The 20,420-nt window shown below is 34.4% G+C and overlaps 1 protein-coding gene across 1 annotated transcript in view; it reads right to left on the bottom strand.

The window, feature by feature from the left end:
• Nucleotides 1-20,420, bottom strand: part of PCDH11X (protocadherin 11 X-linked) — an 840,422-nt gene that overhangs the window by 724,205 nt on the left and 95,797 nt on the right. The window contains exon 7 of the mRNA XM_063703283.1: nt 15,594-18,086. Coding sequence (XP_063559353.1) covers nt 15,594-18,086 — 2,493 coding nt within the window. The remainder of the gene's footprint in view (nt 1-15,593; nt 18,087-20,420) is intronic.

The raw sequence follows: 20,420 nt of genomic DNA, 5'->3' as shown, positions 1-20,420 counted from the left end.
TCTACATGCCAGACTAACCTAAAAAAGGATATGTTGCAAGTCTATTTTCTGAGTTGTCTCTTGGGATTTTGATTTCATATCAGAAGGGACATGGTATTTTTCTCCATGAAACAAAAAAAATGGACCATGAAATTTGAAATTTCATACATAAGCACAGTGATATTTGAGGTAGAAATAGAGTTAAGGCATATTTGGAATATTGTTATTGTACCTTTTCAGTTAGACTCATTTTAGATATAATTGTTTCAAAGAAATAAATCAGAGTAAAACATACTTCTGGCCTCTATCAGATTAAAAGGGAATAAGAGGGGTGCGTTTATGAATAAAAATCTTTCCAATGCCCTGATGGAAGCACTTCAAAAAAATCTAAAACACCACACAAATATAAAAGCAACATTTGTTCACTAGAAATATGGTAATGTACTGTTCTTGCTATGTTTTTCATGTTATTGAGTCCTTAGTCTTGTCTTCATATCTAGTCTTTCACTATATTACCCCTTTATAATGACCCTCTGTTACCAAGGTATGTGCGCTGAAGAAAATAGTCACCGACTTTAAGAATGTTAATAGCTGCTTTTATTTTATCTGGGATGATTGAAAATTCTCTATAGTTGTAACTGAGCAAAAGAAACATTATTTTCCTATTCATGATGGTGTTCATTTCCTTTACAAAAAGAGGTGACATAAGTCATGATTTTTTATAAAACATGTACCATGAAAATGTCTTATCCTAAAGCTGGTGTTAAGAATCTCCCGATATAAGATTGTCTAGGAAAGATATGAAAGAGAAACTAAACAAAACAAAACCCCAATTTCCCAGAATGTTTCCTACATATAATTTAGAAAGACTTTTTACGTCGTAGTAAGAACGAAAGTAAAAAGGGCTAACTTAAGAACTCGGTGGTTTATTTTTATCCGTTCTATTTCTAGGAAGCAGGTAGCATATTTGCTTTCAATGTAAGTGCCAAGAAGTTCATTCCTTAAAACTTTATATATATATAGTCAGTTTTGAGTAGTGATATGTAGTTTCTGCATTTTCAGAGTAGCTCTGCCATGTTATAATTTGGACATACATATATGTACATTTGATATCCCATGGTTTCTCCATCTGTTCATGTTTTCCCAAAATTGATAACTTTGATTTTCAGCAGAGGGGCGGAGAGACACAATGATTTCTATTTGGGGTGAACATTTCATCTCAGTACTTCGGCGACAGGATTTATGTCTACACAAACACATCCAAACCATAGTCGTCAATATAGATTTGTGATTATTCACCATAGAAAATGTCCCTCTATTGAAGACAAGAATGTCTTTTTTTCTCGCCATATAGCATACTGGGAATATTTTTCTTTGAAGAAATCACACACTGAGATGCTTCTTGTGCTAAAATGCCTAAAAGCGCTTGCAGTGAGCCGAGATAGCGCAGATGCACTCCAGCCTGGGCGACAGAGCGAGACTCCATTTCAAAAAAAAAAAAAAAAAGCCTAAAAGCAGTATGCGGTTCTCTCACCCCTTTGTATATGGACTATATGCAGATCAATAAATGGGTTAAATTTTTCCTTTGATACTTTTTGAGTATAACTCATGGACAAAAGGTGTAACAACAATCAAAATATCCAAAATAGATATTTAAAAATCTTTCTAGAATTAATGAAGAAAAGCAATGTAACAATTTTCTGGGAATAGTTTCCAGAAACTGATGTTTACAGGTTATATGACCTAGTCATTTATTTGAAACATTTTAATTTTATAAGAATTATGTAAGGTTGATGCTAAGATTTGAAAAGATATGGGAGGAAATGATAGCATGCCGACTTGTTTCATTTTTAATAAAATCAGGTAGCATTTCTTCATTTTTGTCATATACTCTCTGGTATTAAAATTGTGTTCTTGGCCGGGCGCGGTGGCTCACGCCTGTAATCCTAGCATTTTGGGAGAATGAGGCGGGCGGATCAATTGAGGTCAGGAGTTAGAGACCAGGTTGGCCAACAGGGTGTAACCCCAGTCTCTACTAAAAATACAAAAATTAGCCTGAAATTGCTTGAACCCGGGAGGCGGATGTTGCAGTGAGCCAAGATCGTGCCACTGCACTCCAGCCTGGGCAACAGAGCAAGACTCCGTCTCAAAAAAAAAAAAAAAAGTGTTATTGTCCTATCTCCACAGTTGCACTTCAGTATCGCCAACTGCAGTTTATTTTTGTTTTTGTCCTTGCAGCCGTGTCTTAACAAAAAAAAAGTCCTCAAAATAATTCTGGTAAATTGTGCAGATTTATGGAGGCATCAAAGTGCATGCCATGATCAGGGAAGAGGGGGTAGCAGAAGAAATGACAAAAATATGAGGTGCATGGCACGGTAGGAGATAGAATGAACAAGTAGAACTGGTTAAGATTGCAAAGTCCCTTGAAAAATATAAAAATTGAGGCTTTATTCTATGTGCAATGAGGAAAGAGAAGCTTTTCTGTCAGGCTTTACTGCATCAGACCTGTGTTTTAGGAGTATTATGGGTACAGGGTAGAAAATTGATTGAACAAATGAAAGTAGAAAGTAAGGCAACCTGTTAGTAGTGGAACAGGTAACTGGTGACTAAGACTGGAAAAAGGAAATGGCAACGGGACAAATGTCAGGGGTATTTTGGAGGCATTATCAACATAATATAGCTGTTGGCTTGGATGTGACTGAGGAGAGGAAAGTGTTGCTGACTTTAGGATGCTTCCTGAAATGGGTTAAGTACATGCATGCCCATACCCAATACATACTTGGGAGGTGGTTTACTAGTGATATTCTCTCTCTCTCTCTAACACACACACACACACACACACACACACACACCCCTAATTATTATAGTAAACACTGAAATTTTATATTTTGTCACTTTTATGTGCTTTTTTTCTTTTTCTTTTTTTTTTAAACCCTGATATTATATACTCACAAATTTTCTGCACTGGAAAAAGGAAAGTTGTTTGTTTTTTGTTTTTTTATTAAACATACTTGCAGTTCAACTCCTTGGACAGGGGGTTTTTTACAGTAATAGCAACTAGGGTAGAACCTTGGTCATCCTACATTTCTAGCCCCCTATACCCCATCCCTCACCATAACCATTGACCTTCTCCACATTGCCTTACTCACAGTAGGAGTTTGAGAAATATTTAATTTATCTTGTCTGAACTCATGGTAAACTCCATTATCGATAATGCTTTATCAAATACAGTGGTTCATAAATGATACCACATTACCAATATTCAAAAAATGTTAATACAATAAAATGCATGAAACTAAAACTTTAGTAAATATGACTACTTCATTGCTTTGGGTTAATTGAAAAAGATCAATTACACCACAATGGTGGTGAACAGAAATGACAATATAAAAATTCTGGTTAATCCAGCACAGATAATGAGCTATACCATGAAGAATGTAGGATGTCATTGTGCTAAAAATATTTTAGGATCCTTGATGATGTTAATGAAACTAGTAGCCCCTGCTGACAAGAAGCGCTTCAAAAAATATCAGAAGATGTGTTATTGCAATGCAGAAACAACTTTATTCATAAGTATTTCACTTAATACAGATTACACACACTGTATGCACTGAAATTACATCAAATACAACCAGGTGTTAGTATCTACATGTATTCCAGTTGAAAGATGCTCTATAATTAGTCATTCTAACATATTCATACAAAAACCTGTTCATTCTTTTTTTAAAATTACAGCTCCAAAGTAGAAAGCCAAAACAATATTTTAAAAGTGACTGTTATGAATCCTCTCGTATTTTAAATCTTCTTAATTTTAATGTTATACTGCTTTTCTTCAATGCTGTTCTTAGTACTAACTCTACTCAAAATCAGAAATGATAATAAACTGTATACATTGCCCAATCTGAAAATTGGATGTATCCTCATAATCATATTCCTGTGATTTATGCCAGTCCAAAGTCCTCACTGAGCTGTTTACAAAAATGTTTGTTTATATATACATAGGTAGGCACGTATGCATGTATATAATTATGGTAAATCCATACCATAGCCATTTGATGAAGACATAAATTAAACCCATAAAGTTGAAGACACATGAAACAGCAAATCCGACATTGTACAGAAGACTAACAGAGAACTACTTCTTTCTTTTTATTTTCATAATTATTAAAATTAAGTAATGTAACAATGCAAAATAAAGAGGATTGTTTTAATGGACTTTTACTTGGATATATTTTAGTTATAACAACTGGGCAGAAGTTGGCTATTATGGAAAGCAAATTTGTCTTTATTTGTGTGTGTGTGCAACAGAAGCAGAATCTGTACTAGTACTTAGATAACAAAAATCAATTTAATTTTTTATATGTACTTTAACATTACTGGATCTGTGATCATTTGGGAAACAGACAAATAATTTTTTAAAAAGAAAAAAACATGAGGACATATACAGAATGTACTGGATATGACAAGGATTTTCTAAATGAAAGATTATATATGGTATGATATCAGGGATACTGGATGATTATAGTTTAGAAACGAGGCATAATGGTGTAAAAGGGGACAATAACATTGTAAATGTAGATGCAAAATCTTTTAACAAGCTTTCTTTAGTTTGAAGTTTATATTACTTTTTTCTGCTAGAAATTTGACAAACATAAATATGCACACATATATGCAAACATATCTGTGCTCACACATACACTAACCCATTTTAATACCAATACATTAGAACTGCTTAAACATCAAATTAATATGACATTTCCTCTAGACACACAATTAGGTATATTAACTTCTAGACATTTATCTTTCAGTTCAGACACCTAAAAAGATTTAAGTGTACGTTCCCTCTCATTTCTTTAATTTGTGTGCATTTTGAAATAAATAAGTGTATGTCTTTATACACAACTAAAATGTATAAATGTAAAATTGAATTGCAGCACTGTGTGGAATTCTGTTGTTAACTGTTATCAGTTATTCTAGATTCAGATAATGACAACTTTATATAGCATGTAAAACTCTTTTTTCTATCGAAAATGAAACTATTTACAAAATCATTCTGTAGTACTAAATTCTGTGTCTTTATGTAGTCAAATAATTCTGTCAGGTCAGCAAAATATCCCTATATGTAGTAAAAAAATCTATTTTGCCTCCATATGTTTTGGTATCATGTAAACACAGTCATGATAACAATCTGGAAGATAACTCAGCAGTTTCTTTGGATAATTAAATTTGTGTAAAAAAACCAATTATTTGGCCAGGTGCGCTGGCTCACGCCTGTAATCCCAGCACTTTGGGAGGCTGAGGCGGGTGGATCACCCGAGGTCAGGAGTTTGAGAACAGCCTGGTCAACATGGCGAAATCCCGTTTCTACTAAAAATACAAAAATTAGCTGGGTGTGGTGGCACATGACTATAGTCCCTCAGGAGGCTGAGACAGGAGAATCTCTTGAACCCAGGAGGCGGAGGTTGCAGTGAGCTGAGATCAGGCCACTGCACTCCAGCCTGGGAGACAGAGCAAGACTATGTCTTAAAAAGCAAAACAAAACAAAAAAGTAATTATTTAATCTGAGCATCATAAATAATGAGTATAATTTTCTGCAAAAAATACACTCAATTCATAGTTTTGAATAACAAGAGATGAAATAAATAAAAATAATAATAAAATATGGTCTCTCATTTCAGAGGTCACAAACTAGTTTTGACCATGAAATTCCATTTTTGTGTATTTGTTCCATCCTTGAACATGAGACTATTTCTGTATTTACATGTCAAAAGAGCCAGTGCATTTAAAAAAAATTTTAGTTACTTCAAGTTTGTGTCACTCAACAACTATTCAAGTTGCATGTTTGAATTACTGAAAATATTTTTGGATAACGTAACAGTTGTTTATGATCAATTCTCTTTAGTTATAATATATCATTGAAATGGTGTTCTGCATTGATTTTGTAATTAAGGTTAGAACTGATATATAATAAGTAAATACATTTTAAAGTTTATTTTATAGATTTCTGTAAATAACATTTTTCTTTAGAGTTCAATATTTGTTTTACTTTTCACTACTACTGAATAGTCAAAGCGGTATTACTTAAACTTTTCTCTAATTGACTAATGAAAGTATTATTGTATCTAATGTTTCTTCCAAGTTTTAAGATAAAAAGAATGAAAATGTTTTTATTTATTTATTTAAAAAAATTTTTTTGAGATGGAATCTCACTCTGTCACCCAGGCTGGAGTGCAGTGGCGTGATCTAGACTCACTGCAACCTCCCCCACAACCCCCGCCACTCAAGAGATTCTCCCATTTCAGCCTTACAAGTAGCTGAGACCACAGATATGCACCACCAAACCCGGCTAAGTTTTTGCATTTTTGATAGAGACAGGGTTTCAACCATGTTGCCCAGGCCGGTCTGAAACTCCTGAGCTCAAGCGATCCACCTGCCTCAGCCTCCCAAAGTGCTGGGATTACAGGCATGAGAGTTACTGCCCCTGGCCACTGAAAATTTTTTTAAAAGTCAACTGTATTCAAAAGATAGTAACATTTTATGAAGTAAATCAATATATAATTGGTACATATAAGGTTCTAGGATAAGGGATAAAGTACAAATATTTCTAGAAAATCTATTGGAATAGTTCATTTTCATTATTATGTCAATTTGACTACCTGAAATCTAATGAAATGTGATTTGTGATTTTTTTCACTTGACAAAAAAGTTTTATTATTAATTGGATATATTTGTGTATGTATGGATAATTAAATGTAATTAACTATTTCAAAAGGAACATTTAAAACAATTTCGGTTGCAAATATCTAGAATATAGGAAAATTAAAAGAGTTCTGAAAATTCCGGGAAATAATTATGTAACTAGGTTGTTCTAAGGGAACTTTTGGAAAATATTAGATGGTATTTTTTTAAAGTATAAAAGCTTCTTCATCAAGACTTGATATTTTTACTCAGGGGACTTTAGTCTCATGGTGGAGATATGTAACATGCCTCTGTATGACACTATCAACTAATCAAGGTATGTTATTACATAAATTTGTCCAATCATACATCTATAAAAATAAACAATATGTTTAATAAATAAATCAGTCTTCAATACATGTAAAAAGTCCTGGATGTATAGTTTATAAAACAATAAGCATAATTCTATAATTTTAAAATGCACCACTTCAAAAAGTTATATAGCCTTCAAACAGAATTACTGTTATAAAGAACTCACTGCTATAGCTTGAAATAAAAAACAAATAATTTTAAAATTCTTCATCTAAAAGCTTTATACAATTTTCTAGATTTTTCTACAACAAATGTGTATCACATGTACAATAAAAATAGAAACCTATGGCTACTCTAGAATTTTAAAAGTCTACTCCTAATTCTAAATACATTAAACCAAAGATGTCATGTATGAACACGCACGATGTATGAAAAAATGCACTGTAGTTCTTTCTAAAAATACTAATTATATGCAAGAAATATAGCTTTGTATTATCACAGAATCTTTGAATATTCTAGGAAGCTAAGTCATATTTAAAATAAACACAAACTAAGCTTCATAAAAGCCAAGAAAATACGTCTATTACACAAAAGCACCTACAAGAAGCATTTATGGAATGTGGCTTAGATTTATATAAGATTACTCAAGGTCTGCTTGTCCTGTAGTGCTTCTGTTACACTCAGGCTGCACATCACATCTAGCTAGATACACAATTACAACATGGAATTCAACAGTGAGGAGTGCAGGTGACAAAACAGCAAAATGATGTAGTTAGTATTTCATGGTGAAATGACAAGGTTAGTAAATATTGATTGAATATAAACTCAACTTCTAAAAATTATTCTAAAGTATATATATATTTTCTTTTCTTTTCTTTTCTTTTTTTTTTTTTTTGAGATGGAGTCTAGCTCTGTCGCCCAGGCTGGAGTGCAGTGGCGCCATCTCGGCTCACTGCAAGCTCCGCCTCCCGGGTTCACGCCATTCTCCTGCCTCAGCCTCCCGAGTAGCTGGGACTACAGGCACCCGCCACCACGCCCGGCTAATTTTTTGTATCTTTAGTAGAGACAGGGTTTCACTGTGTTAGCCAGGATGGTCTCGATCTCCTGACCTTGTGATCCTCCCGCCTTGGCCTCCCAAAGTACTGGGATTACAGGCATGAGCCACCACGCCCGGCCAAGTATATACATATTTTCATTCATAATGTGGACAGGGTGGTCAACAGAGAAAACAGACTTATACATGAAAGATGAATTAATGAATGAGATTAAAATTGTTTTATAATTTTTACATTTAAATCATTGAAAATAAAAAAGTCAGAAATATAATAGCTTAAATATCGTATCATTAAAAATAAACTTGCATAATTAAAATAAAATGAGAATATATTTCCGTATTTTTTGTTTAATTTATGCACTATAGATTTTGATCAAATAATATTTCTTTGAGTGCTTCCAGGGGAGAAAGTATACAGTACACTGTAGCTCATCAGGTAAGCTACTTATAATTTAATGGACAAAGTTCACTAAAAGTTCCTTTTATTTATCTATGATGACTAGTTTTAAGATTTGCTATCTTTTTGTCTTTTCCTTTTCATGACTAGAATAAGAACCAGAGAGACCATCAAGGACATTTCATTGAGAATATTCCCGTAGTCGATTAATGACAACACAAAAGGTTGGAGATATCTGAGAACTTGCAAGGCAAACGTAATAATAATATCAATTAAATTAAAGGTGCGACCAGGTCAACTGATAAGAAGGAATCAAGTAAGGAAATAAATATTTTTGTCCTCTGGCCTTTGAGGAAAACTGGTTTCAATGCCTTCCATGTTGTTCTCAAATAGAGATAATATTCTCTCAAACAAAAGCAAAGGATAGATCAAGAATAGTTACTAGTCAAAAGTAGAATTCATTTTCATCTATGGCCCAAATTTAAATACTGTTAAATCTCTGTACTATCATTGGCTTATATGGGTAAATATTTTAGCCCAAAGCAGAAGTCAGTTTAGAAGTTCCTTTCTCAGAGATGCTGCATTCTAAGAGATGGAGTCACAGCTTTAAAAATAAAGTTTCTATTTTAATCTTCTTCAGATACAGCACTCATAAAACCATTGAGGAATGCTTTTAAAGAAATTCTGGATAATTATTTCAAGGAATTTTCATCTTCATATATACAAAGGAGTGATTAGGACCTTTACTCATTACAGTTATGAAGGAAAGGTTCACTGAAATGGAAGAAAAACAAGGTATTCTCCCTTAGTTCAGTGTGTGCAGAAAAGGAAAGGAAAGGCCAGGCTAGTCATGACACAAGCAATAAAAATGCAAATGCATTTTTATAATAATTACATACACAAATGATCATGAAGCCATGACAGCTTATTATGGGACACTTCAACTTCTGATTCACTTTTCTGGGCTTCGTCATTTTATTCAAAATTAAATTGAGACTGTAGATTTTGGAAACCTCCACTCTAGGTATATCTTGCTACCTGCAGGGCACTGATTTTAGGAATATAATAAGTTGACTCAATTTTTACATTCCTTGGAATGATTTGAACTAAACTGAAATATTTATCAAGAATAAAAGGGGAGGAACTGCAAACTTGTTCTATGTGAATAACTTGTACAAGTGTGTATTTTAATTTCAAGCAATTTTTCTACAACAGTTGTTTAAGAGTATGTAATATAATATTGTAACTCACATGATATCTACCATAAGCAGTAAAAGTAGTTATACTCACAGTCATTATAATCAACTAAGTAATGTTTAAACAACCAGATAGCATGTACATTCACGGAACCTGACATATTGGAAATACAAGGGATTCTGTACGGAGTTAATGGGAACACTAAATTTTAACAGAAACTTGTTTAAAATATTACCTATATATTAAATATCCAAGAATTACACTAATTTGAAATACTGAACAGAGCATAAACCTTTTCTAAATACATTTACATCAAAGAACACTTCAAATAATACACTAACGTTAATGTACATACAAAACAGACCAAATCCTATTCACACTTTTAAAGGTAAAATGATACATAATTAACATTTGAATTAAAATTCAGGAAGCATATGCTATGTAATCATTATAAGGGTCCTTTGTACTCCCTTTTTATCCCAATAAATCATGATTTTAAAAAATTCTGTTAGTACTGTTAGTAAGTCATAAATAGTTTAAGAATATAGCATAAAATTGGAACATGTCATTCTTTCCTCAATAAAATATAATGCACACAAAATATGAGGCATTTACTCATTCGTGTAGGAAATGAGTTAGTTGACTTACTGTGAAAAGTGAATTCATTTTAAAGGAAAAATTACTCAAAGCAATGATGTATATTTAGTAATTTAATGCTAGAGAAATAAAACAGACTTATTTAAATAAGTTACTCTAGCAACCTCACATTTTTCTTAGGTAGTTTCAAAGTTGAGATAAAATCTTTTTGAAATCTCCTATCTCAATTGTTGTTTCCACCCTCATATGACTGGAATTATGTTTCGTAATATAAGAAATATCAATATACTTTTTTTCAAAATATCAGGGAGTATAAAGAACTTTACATTCTCCTTTTGACAGATAAAAATAGAAAGGACCTCTTTCTTTGAAAATATTTATAGAAAAAGAAAACATTATTACAACAAAAATAACTTTTTTTCTTCTTCTTTTTTTTTTTTTTTTTTTTTTTTTTGAGACGGAGTCTCGCTTTGTCGCCCACGCTGGAGTGCAACGGCACGATCTCGGCTCACTGCAACTTCCGCCTCCTGGGTTCAAGCGATTCTCCTGCCTCAGCCTCCCGAGTAGCTGGGATTACAGGCGCCCATTACCACGCCCGGCTAATTTTTGTATTTTTTAGTAGAGACGGGGTTTCGCCATGTTGGCCAGACTGGTCTTGAACTCCTGACCTCAGGTGATCCACCCGCCTTGGCCTCCCAAAGTGCTGGGATTACAGGTGTGAGCCACCACACCCAGCCAAAAATAACTTTTTAATAATTAAAAGGAGTGGAAGAGCATGAGTACAATCAACATAAAAACCTAGTAAAATTATTTTCTATCACTGAACATTTTTTTTCTTTTTGAGACAGAGTCTTGCTCTGTCACCCAGGCTGGAGTGCAGTGGCGCGATCTCGGCTCACTGCAAGCTCCGCCTCCCGGGTTCACGCTATTCTCATGCCTCAGCCTCCCGAGTAGCTGGGACTGCAGGCGCCCGCCACCACGCCTGGCTAATTTTTTGTATTTTTAGTGGAATTGGGGTTTCACCGTGTTAGCCAGGATGGTCTCCATCTCCTGACCTCGTGATCCGCCCGCCTCGGCCTCCCAAAGTGCTGGGATTACAGGCGTGAGCCACCGCGCCCGGCCCACTCAACTTTTAAGCAGAGTAGTGGGTAATAAAAATGATTTTCTCAGCAATATTATGTTAGTGAATATTTTCAAAACACTGAACCAGAGTGTTTTGGTTTTGTTTTTTGTTTGTTTGGGGTCTTAAAAATGTCTCTTGCCCTGGATACCTTTCAGAGAGTAGTTTGGCTAGTTCAGCTCACTTCCAAACTCCTGGAGATAATGTTTTAATTATTCAACAATCAGACAGGGCAAGTAATTGCATGTTTCATGACTGATATATTAACCATAAGTGTATACACCAAGACAGCCTTATATTACATCACGGCTGTTGATTCAGAGCAGAGAAACAGCATGAGAGTACTCTGTTATTGCGCTGCACTGTCTCTTCCATAAATTTTAAATTTCCATTGCCAGATTACAGCTAAAGAAAGCACAAGGTTCACTAGGACATCATTTTTAAGATGATTTTTTGTTTTGCTTGCTTTTATAATGGGAAATCTAGATTACAAAATTAATGATCTTAGCCTAATTTTGAAATCACAATCATTGAAATTTTTTGGAAGGGGAATGGAATTTTGTTGTTCCTAGAAAGTTATATCTCACTGCAGATTTCAATAGTTGATGTCCTGGAATCAGTCTAGGACAAGAAAAATAACATGTTATCAAAATCAGATGGTTGTGTTCTAGGAGTTTCATTTGCCAAGCATGCTTCATGGTTAAAATTTGCATTACCAAAATATAAATGCAGAGTCAAAGTTACTGAATTTTACAATAGCAAATACCAATCCTATTCCAAGCTAACTCAGACTGCAATTATCATTTCAAATCCATGTATCATATCTACAAGATGGTTTCATGCATGAATTAGAACTGTCTAAAGTTTTCACCATTCATTCACCTCATTTCTGAAACTGAAAGACTATTCCAACTCAAATCACAGAAATTTGTAAGGTTTTTTGTTTGTTTGTTTGTTTTTTGGAAAATGATGTACCCCAAATACTTGTCTTAGACAGTGACTGGAAGACCTTCAAAAAATTCTACTTTCATTTTTACTCTCCTCTCTATTTTTTTAAAATGTATAGTCTTCACAATATTTAATGGGTGAATTGTATTAAGCAAGACTTGGTTTTGGCAGTTTATCTCTTTTATATGACATTGATCAAAAGTGATTTTAAAATAATTATTTATACTTATGGTTTCTCTAGTGTCATAACAACCAATTGCTATCTGCTTGCTTTGAAAGGTGTTAACAGAAGATAATGTGTAGCCTCATCCTTTCAAATTTCATGTTTTTAAAATTTCTACTACAATGTATACAAAAATGCCTTCCATAATACATGTAGAAACTTATGCCAAAGACGACCATTATATTCCCCAGGTATAGATGGCTTTATGCAATATATGTACTCCTATCTAATAAATGTTCCATATATTTTCAGAACATCCAAGTCAGAAAAACAACCTATAGAATGATCAAGGAGAATGAGAAATTATGAGAACTAGAAAGTATTTGATTCCCTTTATAAAACATAAAATTTCAGATGAATTCCCTTGTCTCTTATAGTCTACTAGAACATTTTATTTTCCACTTTCCTGTTTCTATTCAGATGAGTAATGAACTAAATGTAAATATTCCCCAAACTCTCATTTTGAAAATGCATTTCTCACTGTTTAAAATAAATTGGAATAATTCTGCCTTCTGCTAACAGTAATATTTTATTCCACTCTAAGTATTTCCTTAAGGAACAATGAATTTGTATTGTATTGACTGTCACTTCTCCCATTTTGTATGATATTTCTTTAAAAAGAAGACACCTACTGCATTTGAATTTTTAAATACATAATTTCTTTTTCAGTGCTCACTTATTTTGCTAGCATTCTGCAACATCAGTGAACACCCTAACATTAAACACAAATTGAAGAGCATATAGAAAAGGTAAAGAACATTGCAAATGTAGCACAAAATGTAAAGATTCAAATTATTTTTAGTATCATATTAATCTGCCTAAGTTCACCAATTCATGTCTTGAAGATATTTAGTAACGAATATGAAACAACTGTGAACCAATAGTAAAATATATAATTTATTTACTTTTTAAGCTGTGAAATAAATAAGTCATCTGCTAATTCAATGATTCTAAGATAGTCCTTTCAGTTAATAAAAACCTAATAACAACCAATAACTGATTCTCATTAGCATTTACTTTTTTGTATTTTGACTAATTCTTATGATTCAGAAAATGTCTCTTAGTTATATGATATAAAATGCATCATGGAAAAAGGTTTATTATTTTTAATGACTTTTTAGGATTACAAAATATTTTTAAAAAAACAAAAAAGTGAGGATACTTGAAAAATACTTCAGTTTTTTGTTCTTCATCCATGCCCTCCTTGCTATGTGTTCATAAACTCAAGTAAAATCAGTCTAGCTCATAAAATATCTCTGTGCCTTCAAAAAGCACTGAAACCAGAACTTGCTTTATTAATTAACTTCATTCAATCTATTAAAAATGATGATCTACATATGTAATTCACAAACCCACTCTTTGTACACTTCTTAAAGAAAGTCACAAATTAAACCCAGGAAAAAATGTTATTATACCCAAATCATGTAGTGTTAGTCATAAAAGATACTTTTATGTTGAGAAACTTATCCAATAAGCAGAATAGCAATAAGAATTTGAAAATGAGAGTGCCCTTTTTAATGGTTAAATATAAACAAAAACACACCCTGTGGAGATGTTCGACATCTCTTAACGTTTGTTGCCCATCCCAGATCCACTAACTATGTAAAATATGGGATTCATCTGAACTGTAGAAATAACAACTGCAGCGTAAATTCTTTTAAAGTCTAACAGAAGCTCTCTATACAGACACTAGGGTTCTAGTTTACCTTTTGAAACAGCATTTAATTGTGTACCTACTGTAATAAAAATGCACCCACATCTGAATTAGTACCTTACGTTCACTGTGTGATTCAGAGAGAAAAGTTAATGTTATCGTATTATATAACTGCGCTTATGCTTGAATGACCTCCATTCTTAAACCCATTTCCAAAGTTATGGTAAACTATTTGCATTGCTATCTTGAATGCAGTAGCCTTCTTTAATATCTCGAACTTTTGGTGAAAGAAAATCAGTTTTGATTTTCACATTGCTACTATTTTGTTAAGCCTGAATAGGTGTTCAAAAGACTTTATTCCCTGAAACTAAGATTAATACTTTTTTAAGAGTTGACACAGACAAAATAATAAACTCAACATGTAGCATGACTTCGAGAAAAAAATGTGGGTAAATTCCATTGCTTGTCTTTTTAAAGGGAACAATTATATTTAAATCATTTAACATTTAAGAGTTTCTGGATAAATTTGTATTCATTTCTTCATGGAACACTGATAAAAGGCACTGGATAAACTCTTGCTTTCATAAATGTATTGGGTTTTAAGTTATTGTGCACAGATTTCTTGGGTCTTAACATGCCCACATTTTTCTTTGTGCCCATTAGAGAAAGCAAACATTTTATTTTCCAAAAGTAATTATCTTTTAAGAATGTCTTCTGAAGGGCTCAAAATACCTTGCATAAATATGCAAATATTTAAATAGCTATCTAAAGTAGACACCTCATATATATTTCATTCTCTGGCTTAAAGATGAGAATGAGTAGGCTTTCATTTTTCTAATCCCATTCTTGTTATATTGTGTGACTGTAGATTTGATGCATCAAAATAATTTTGAGTTCCTAATCTGAAAACGACACTTTTCTTTATGAGGACCTGAAGGCCTGGTAGAGTATGGGGGGAATATCTTGGTGCTGAATGTCTGTGAACAGCCACAGATTTTCCCAAGTGAAGCTAGGCTTCTCAACATCATTAGTATTTAGAGCTATTTATCAGATTCTGAAAAGCTTTACTGTGATGTATCTAGCCCAGACTATTCTGATCCTCATGCACACAATGGTACTGAGGACAGTGCTACAACCCTTTGTGTTGAAGTTTTTTTCAATATATTCTCTAGCAAGAATTGTCATACTGCCATCTACAGACAAAATTGCCCCTACTATAATTATTATTCTGCATCCAATTTTCCTAAATCAGTAGTTATTTTGTTCTCATCTTCTACCAAACTTAATTGAATCCATATATCTATTGGGTACATCTGTAGAATGTGATTGTTTTGATCCCTCTTTGAAGTCAATAGATTTTGTAAAGTTCTACATCAACTGAAAATAATAATTAAAAAATGGTTAGAAAGTTGTGTTAGAAACTTGGATACCTACCGGTCTGGTGTGTACAGACACAGGTACCTCGAACGTCGTCACTGGATAGCCACAGTCAGAAACGCTGTAGGGATCTGAACTGCTTGAGGAACACTTGGAGATAGAGTCACAGGCCACAAAGGTGTTATCGAGAGGCAGTTCTTGGATGATGTGGTGCTTCGAATTCAGGGGAGTTTCAGGCTGAATTTGGAAGGCAGGCTGTGGAGAGGCAGATTTGTAGTGACGGGCCAAATCAGGGCTGTCGGGCTTGAAAGTAGTAGGTGTAGTTACCCAATTGTACTTTCCCATGGTTTGCTCTTCTAGATCAATAGGAAGGTCTAGTGTGACTCTGTTTCCATCACTGTCAACATCATCTGCCTTAGTTTCTTCAATAGTGACAAAGTTAAGCAGCAGGTTCTTAGGGGAATGCTTCTTCTTCTTTTTCTTTTTCTTCATCATGATCATCTGCCTGTTTTCTGGGTTTGGGGTAGCCCATTCAGAATTCTGCTTGTTTTTCTGAGCAGCCTTAAGGTGTGGTGCCTGGCGACATCTTACTACAGCAGTGATGAAAATAACTACAACGACAGTTATGGTGCCAGCAACAGCTGCAACCAGGATCTTGACATAGTCATTAGTTGGTGAGGATACATCAGCTATCTCAGTATTTGGGGTCACTGGTGCTTCAATGCTTTTGCGCACCAGTTCATTAATCAGTGTAGCATTGGTCACCGACTCATTCACGAACAGATTGACAATTACAACACTGAAGAGAGAATCAGGCTGTCCTAAGTCATTAGCTTTGACCAACACTCTGTGTAAACCAAGGTCTGTAACATCACATTTCTCCATCAATGTTATGTTGCCTGTTTCTTGGTCGATTGCAAACAGATCTCTTGTGTTTCCTCCTACAATACTGTAACGAACCTCTGCATTCATGCCAGTGTCATTGTCAACAGCAATTACCTGAAAGACCACTGTGCCTGGATTAGTGGATGGTAGAACCAATTCATAAGAATAGTTGGAAGGAGGGACAATGAAAACTGGTTTGTTGTCATTGACATCAACCACATTTATGGTTACTTTGGCACTTGAAGAACGTGATACTCTACCACCATCCTCAGCCTTTACATAGAAAGTGTAAGATTCTTGTTTTTCTCTATCAAATGAAATATTTGGTCGGATGACACCAGTTTGTGAATCAATGGTGAAGTCATCACTCTCATCTAAAATGGAGAGCGTAACTGCAGAATTGTCTCCATAATCAGGATCAGTTACAGTGATTAGTCCTACTGTACCATGTCTTGGAAGGTTTTCTGGGACATAGAAGTTGTATTCATTGTGAGTGAAAACTGGGCTATTGTCATTCTGATCAATAATGCTTACAAAGACTGTGACATTGCTGGTTAAGGGTGGCACCCCGTTATCTTTTGCCAGAATTGTGAATAAATATTTATCCTCTTTTTCTCTATCTAGTTTCTTCACTACAGTCAGCATGCCTGTACGACGATCCAGGCTGAATTCAGGTGGAGCATCAGGGCCTAGCAGGTAATTGATCTCAGCATTAGGCCCACTGTCTGCATCCGTTGCACTTACTTTCGTCAACTGGATGCCAGGAGAGTTATTCTCAGGAATAGAAACAGTTACGAAAGACTGGGTGAAAACTGGAGCATTGTCATTTTCATCTTTCACTTTGATGAAGAGCATTGCTGACTGATTCAAAGGAGGTTTGCCAGCATCTGCAGCCAGTAATTTAATGGCATATTCTTTTGTGGACTCATAGTCAAGATATGCTGCAGTCTCCAGGAGGAACTGATTACTGAATACTGGCCTTAATCTGAAAGGGATTTCATGATCTGTGAAGCATGTCACCCTGCCATTATGGTCCGCATCCTTATCCGTCACAGTTATGAGAGCAATTTTGGTGTTGAGTGGAATATTTTCTGAAAGAACAACTGTGTCATTGACAGGATTGACGATGTATCTTATGTCAATGGATGGGACATTATCATTGACATCTGTAACATTTACCAGCACCATTGCTCTTGCTGGCATCAATCCACCATCACTTGCCAAAACCAGTAACTTGTGGTTTGGTGTTTCTTCCCTATCCAGTGGTTCTTTGATTGTGATAAGTCCAGTGGTGGCATTGAGGTGAAATAATCTCCTGGCAATGTTGGAGACTAGATTGCTGAAAGAGAAGTGGATCTTGGCATTTTCACCTATGTCAGCATCTGTGGCATGGAGCTGTGTCACTGAAGTGCCTACAGGAGCATTTTCTGGTATACTGACTTCAATCTCTGTCTCCTTAAAGACTGGGTGGTTGTCATTTGTATCAGTAACACTTACTTGCAAAATAGCAGTACTGGATCTTTGAGGAAAGCCACCATCTTCAACCTTTACTTTCATCACGTAGGTATCCTTCTCTTCCCTATCTAACTCCTTTTGAACAATCAGTTGTGGCATCTTGTCTCCTTCTGGTGTTTCAATGACATCGAGGCCAAACATGTTTTGACTCTGGAAAACATGCAATGAAACAGAATTAACTTATGTTAATATACATTAATATATTAATATTAATATGAATAATAAAATATAATTTAACTTATGTTAGCTTATCTAATGAGAACAATTTTCAGTTTCTTGAAGCCACATAAAATAATGGGATCAGTTCAGAAATAGGTGCCAGAAGACTTGAATTCTAAGTCTCAACTCTGCCTATAACAAATACCGTGATTACAAGCAAGTTACTTTACTTTTCTTGATATTTGTAAAATTAGAGAACTGTACTAGAAGATGTTCTGGGGACAGGAGCCTTCAGATTGTAGCATTTTATGGTAATATATGTAACTCATTTATGTGAGCTATTTAAGATTTTTTAAATTATGTGAACTATTTCAGATTTTTTAAATTAATTAATTTTTTATTTCATTTTTCCATGAGTTATTGGGGTTCAGGTGGTATTTGGTTACATGAGTAAATTCTTTAGTGGTGATTTGTGAGATTTTGGTGCACCCATCACTGGAGCAATATACACTGCACCATATTTGTAGTTTTTTATCCCTCGCCACCTTCCTTCTCTTTCCCCGAAGTCCCCAATGTCCATCGTATCATTCTTATGCCTTTGCGTCCTCATAACTTAGCACCTATATATCAGTGAGAACACACAATGTTTGGTTTTTGAACTATTTAAGTTTTCAAAAGAAAAAAGTATATAGAATTTTAAAAAGAATTGTCACTAAATTTTTGCAAGATAAATGAAGCTGTAAGCGAATTATCCAAGATTATTCCAAATGAATTAAAATATTTTTTACTGTAGATTTCAGTTGCCTAAGATGCTTTTTCAGTACCAAAGTAAGCACCGAAATAAAAATATTCCTCCAAGACAACATCATAAGTATCATACCTAATAAATACAGCTAAAACCTTTAGCAGATGGAAAAAAAATACACAAACTGGTTGAAATATAAATTTGTATAAAATACACAGAATTTCAATATTTCCCATAGGAACACACAGTTAAAATGAAATTATCTCAGAGATTAACAACGCAATGTTATTTTCTTACTTTTTTTTTTAACATGCAAGCACAATGAACTAAAATTCACAGGTCAAGACCTCAAATTGAAAAAGATAGCTTCGGAAAGGACCTATTTTCAATTCATGCCCACGAAGTCACAGTATGGAAATATTTAAAAAACAATCCCCTCGGCCGGGAGCGGTGGCTCACGCCTGTAATTCCGGCACTTTGGGAGGCCGAGGCGGGCGGATCACGAGGTCAGGAGATCGAGACCATCCTGGCTAACACGGGGAAACCCCGTCTCTACTTAAAAAATACAAAAAAAATTAGCCGGGTGTGGTGGCGGGCGCCTGTGGTCCCAGCTGCTCAGGAGGCTGAGGCAGGAGAATGGCATGAACCCCAGAGGCGGAGCTTGCAGTGAGCCGAGATGGCGCCACTGCACTCCAGCCTGGGCGACAGAGTGAGACTCGTCTCAAAAAAAAAAAAAAAAAAAAAAAAAAAAAAAAAAAATCCCCTCCCTGAACTACAATAAGATGATCCCTACACACAAACGTAGTGATCTTGCCAGCTCACCGAGGAGAAATGAGAGAGGAGGATTCCTGTCCAGTGTTACTTGCAGCATTATGACAGAGATGAATGAGATAAAAAGGTACTGGAGGGTATGAAGAAAAGATCGGAGGAGGACTTTAAGATTCCTATTCATGGGTGATTTATGAACAGATATATACACACACACACACATACACATATGTACATCTAAATAATTTTTAATTCTCTACTACATTTTTAACATACATGTTCTGGACAAGTGGCATGGATTGGTTATTGATCTCTCATTTATGTGTTGTATCATAAAAGAACAGGATAAAATCTCAGGTTATAGTTTTGTCATACCACTGTCTAAAACAAGATCCTAAAAATTAGAACCTAATAAATAATACCAGGTTTTCAGAGACTGCTAGAATATATGATTAGTTTATAAATATATTTCAATCACATTATCTTTAAAAAATTTACCTGTCTTATAATTGCCTATATATAGTCTTAAACAATATCCAAATGCATCTCATTTTTTCCTCTTATGAATTACTTGAGATATTTCTGCAAACTTTCAGATTTTGGGGGGGGTGCTGAGATTCACTTATACTTTTATTCAAACGCAGTGCCATAATATATCTTTGTGGAGGAATTAGATGTTTATTACAAAATTTAAGATGGCATTTCAGAAATATTAATTAAAATCATTAGTTTGTTCCAACGTTATTTAAAAAAAAATTTCACAAGAGCTAACCAACGTATATTAGTTATTTTGTTTTTAATTCATACAATAA

This window comes from Gorilla gorilla, chromosome X, assembly GCF_029281585.2.
Source record: "Gorilla gorilla gorilla isolate KB3781 chromosome X, NHGRI_mGorGor1-v2.1_pri, whole genome shotgun sequence".
Taxonomy (NCBI): Eukaryota; Metazoa; Chordata; class Mammalia; order Primates; family Hominidae; genus Gorilla; species Gorilla gorilla.
The sequence above is the reverse complement of the archived record's forward strand: the minus strand, read 5'-3'. Positions and strand labels throughout refer to the sequence as shown.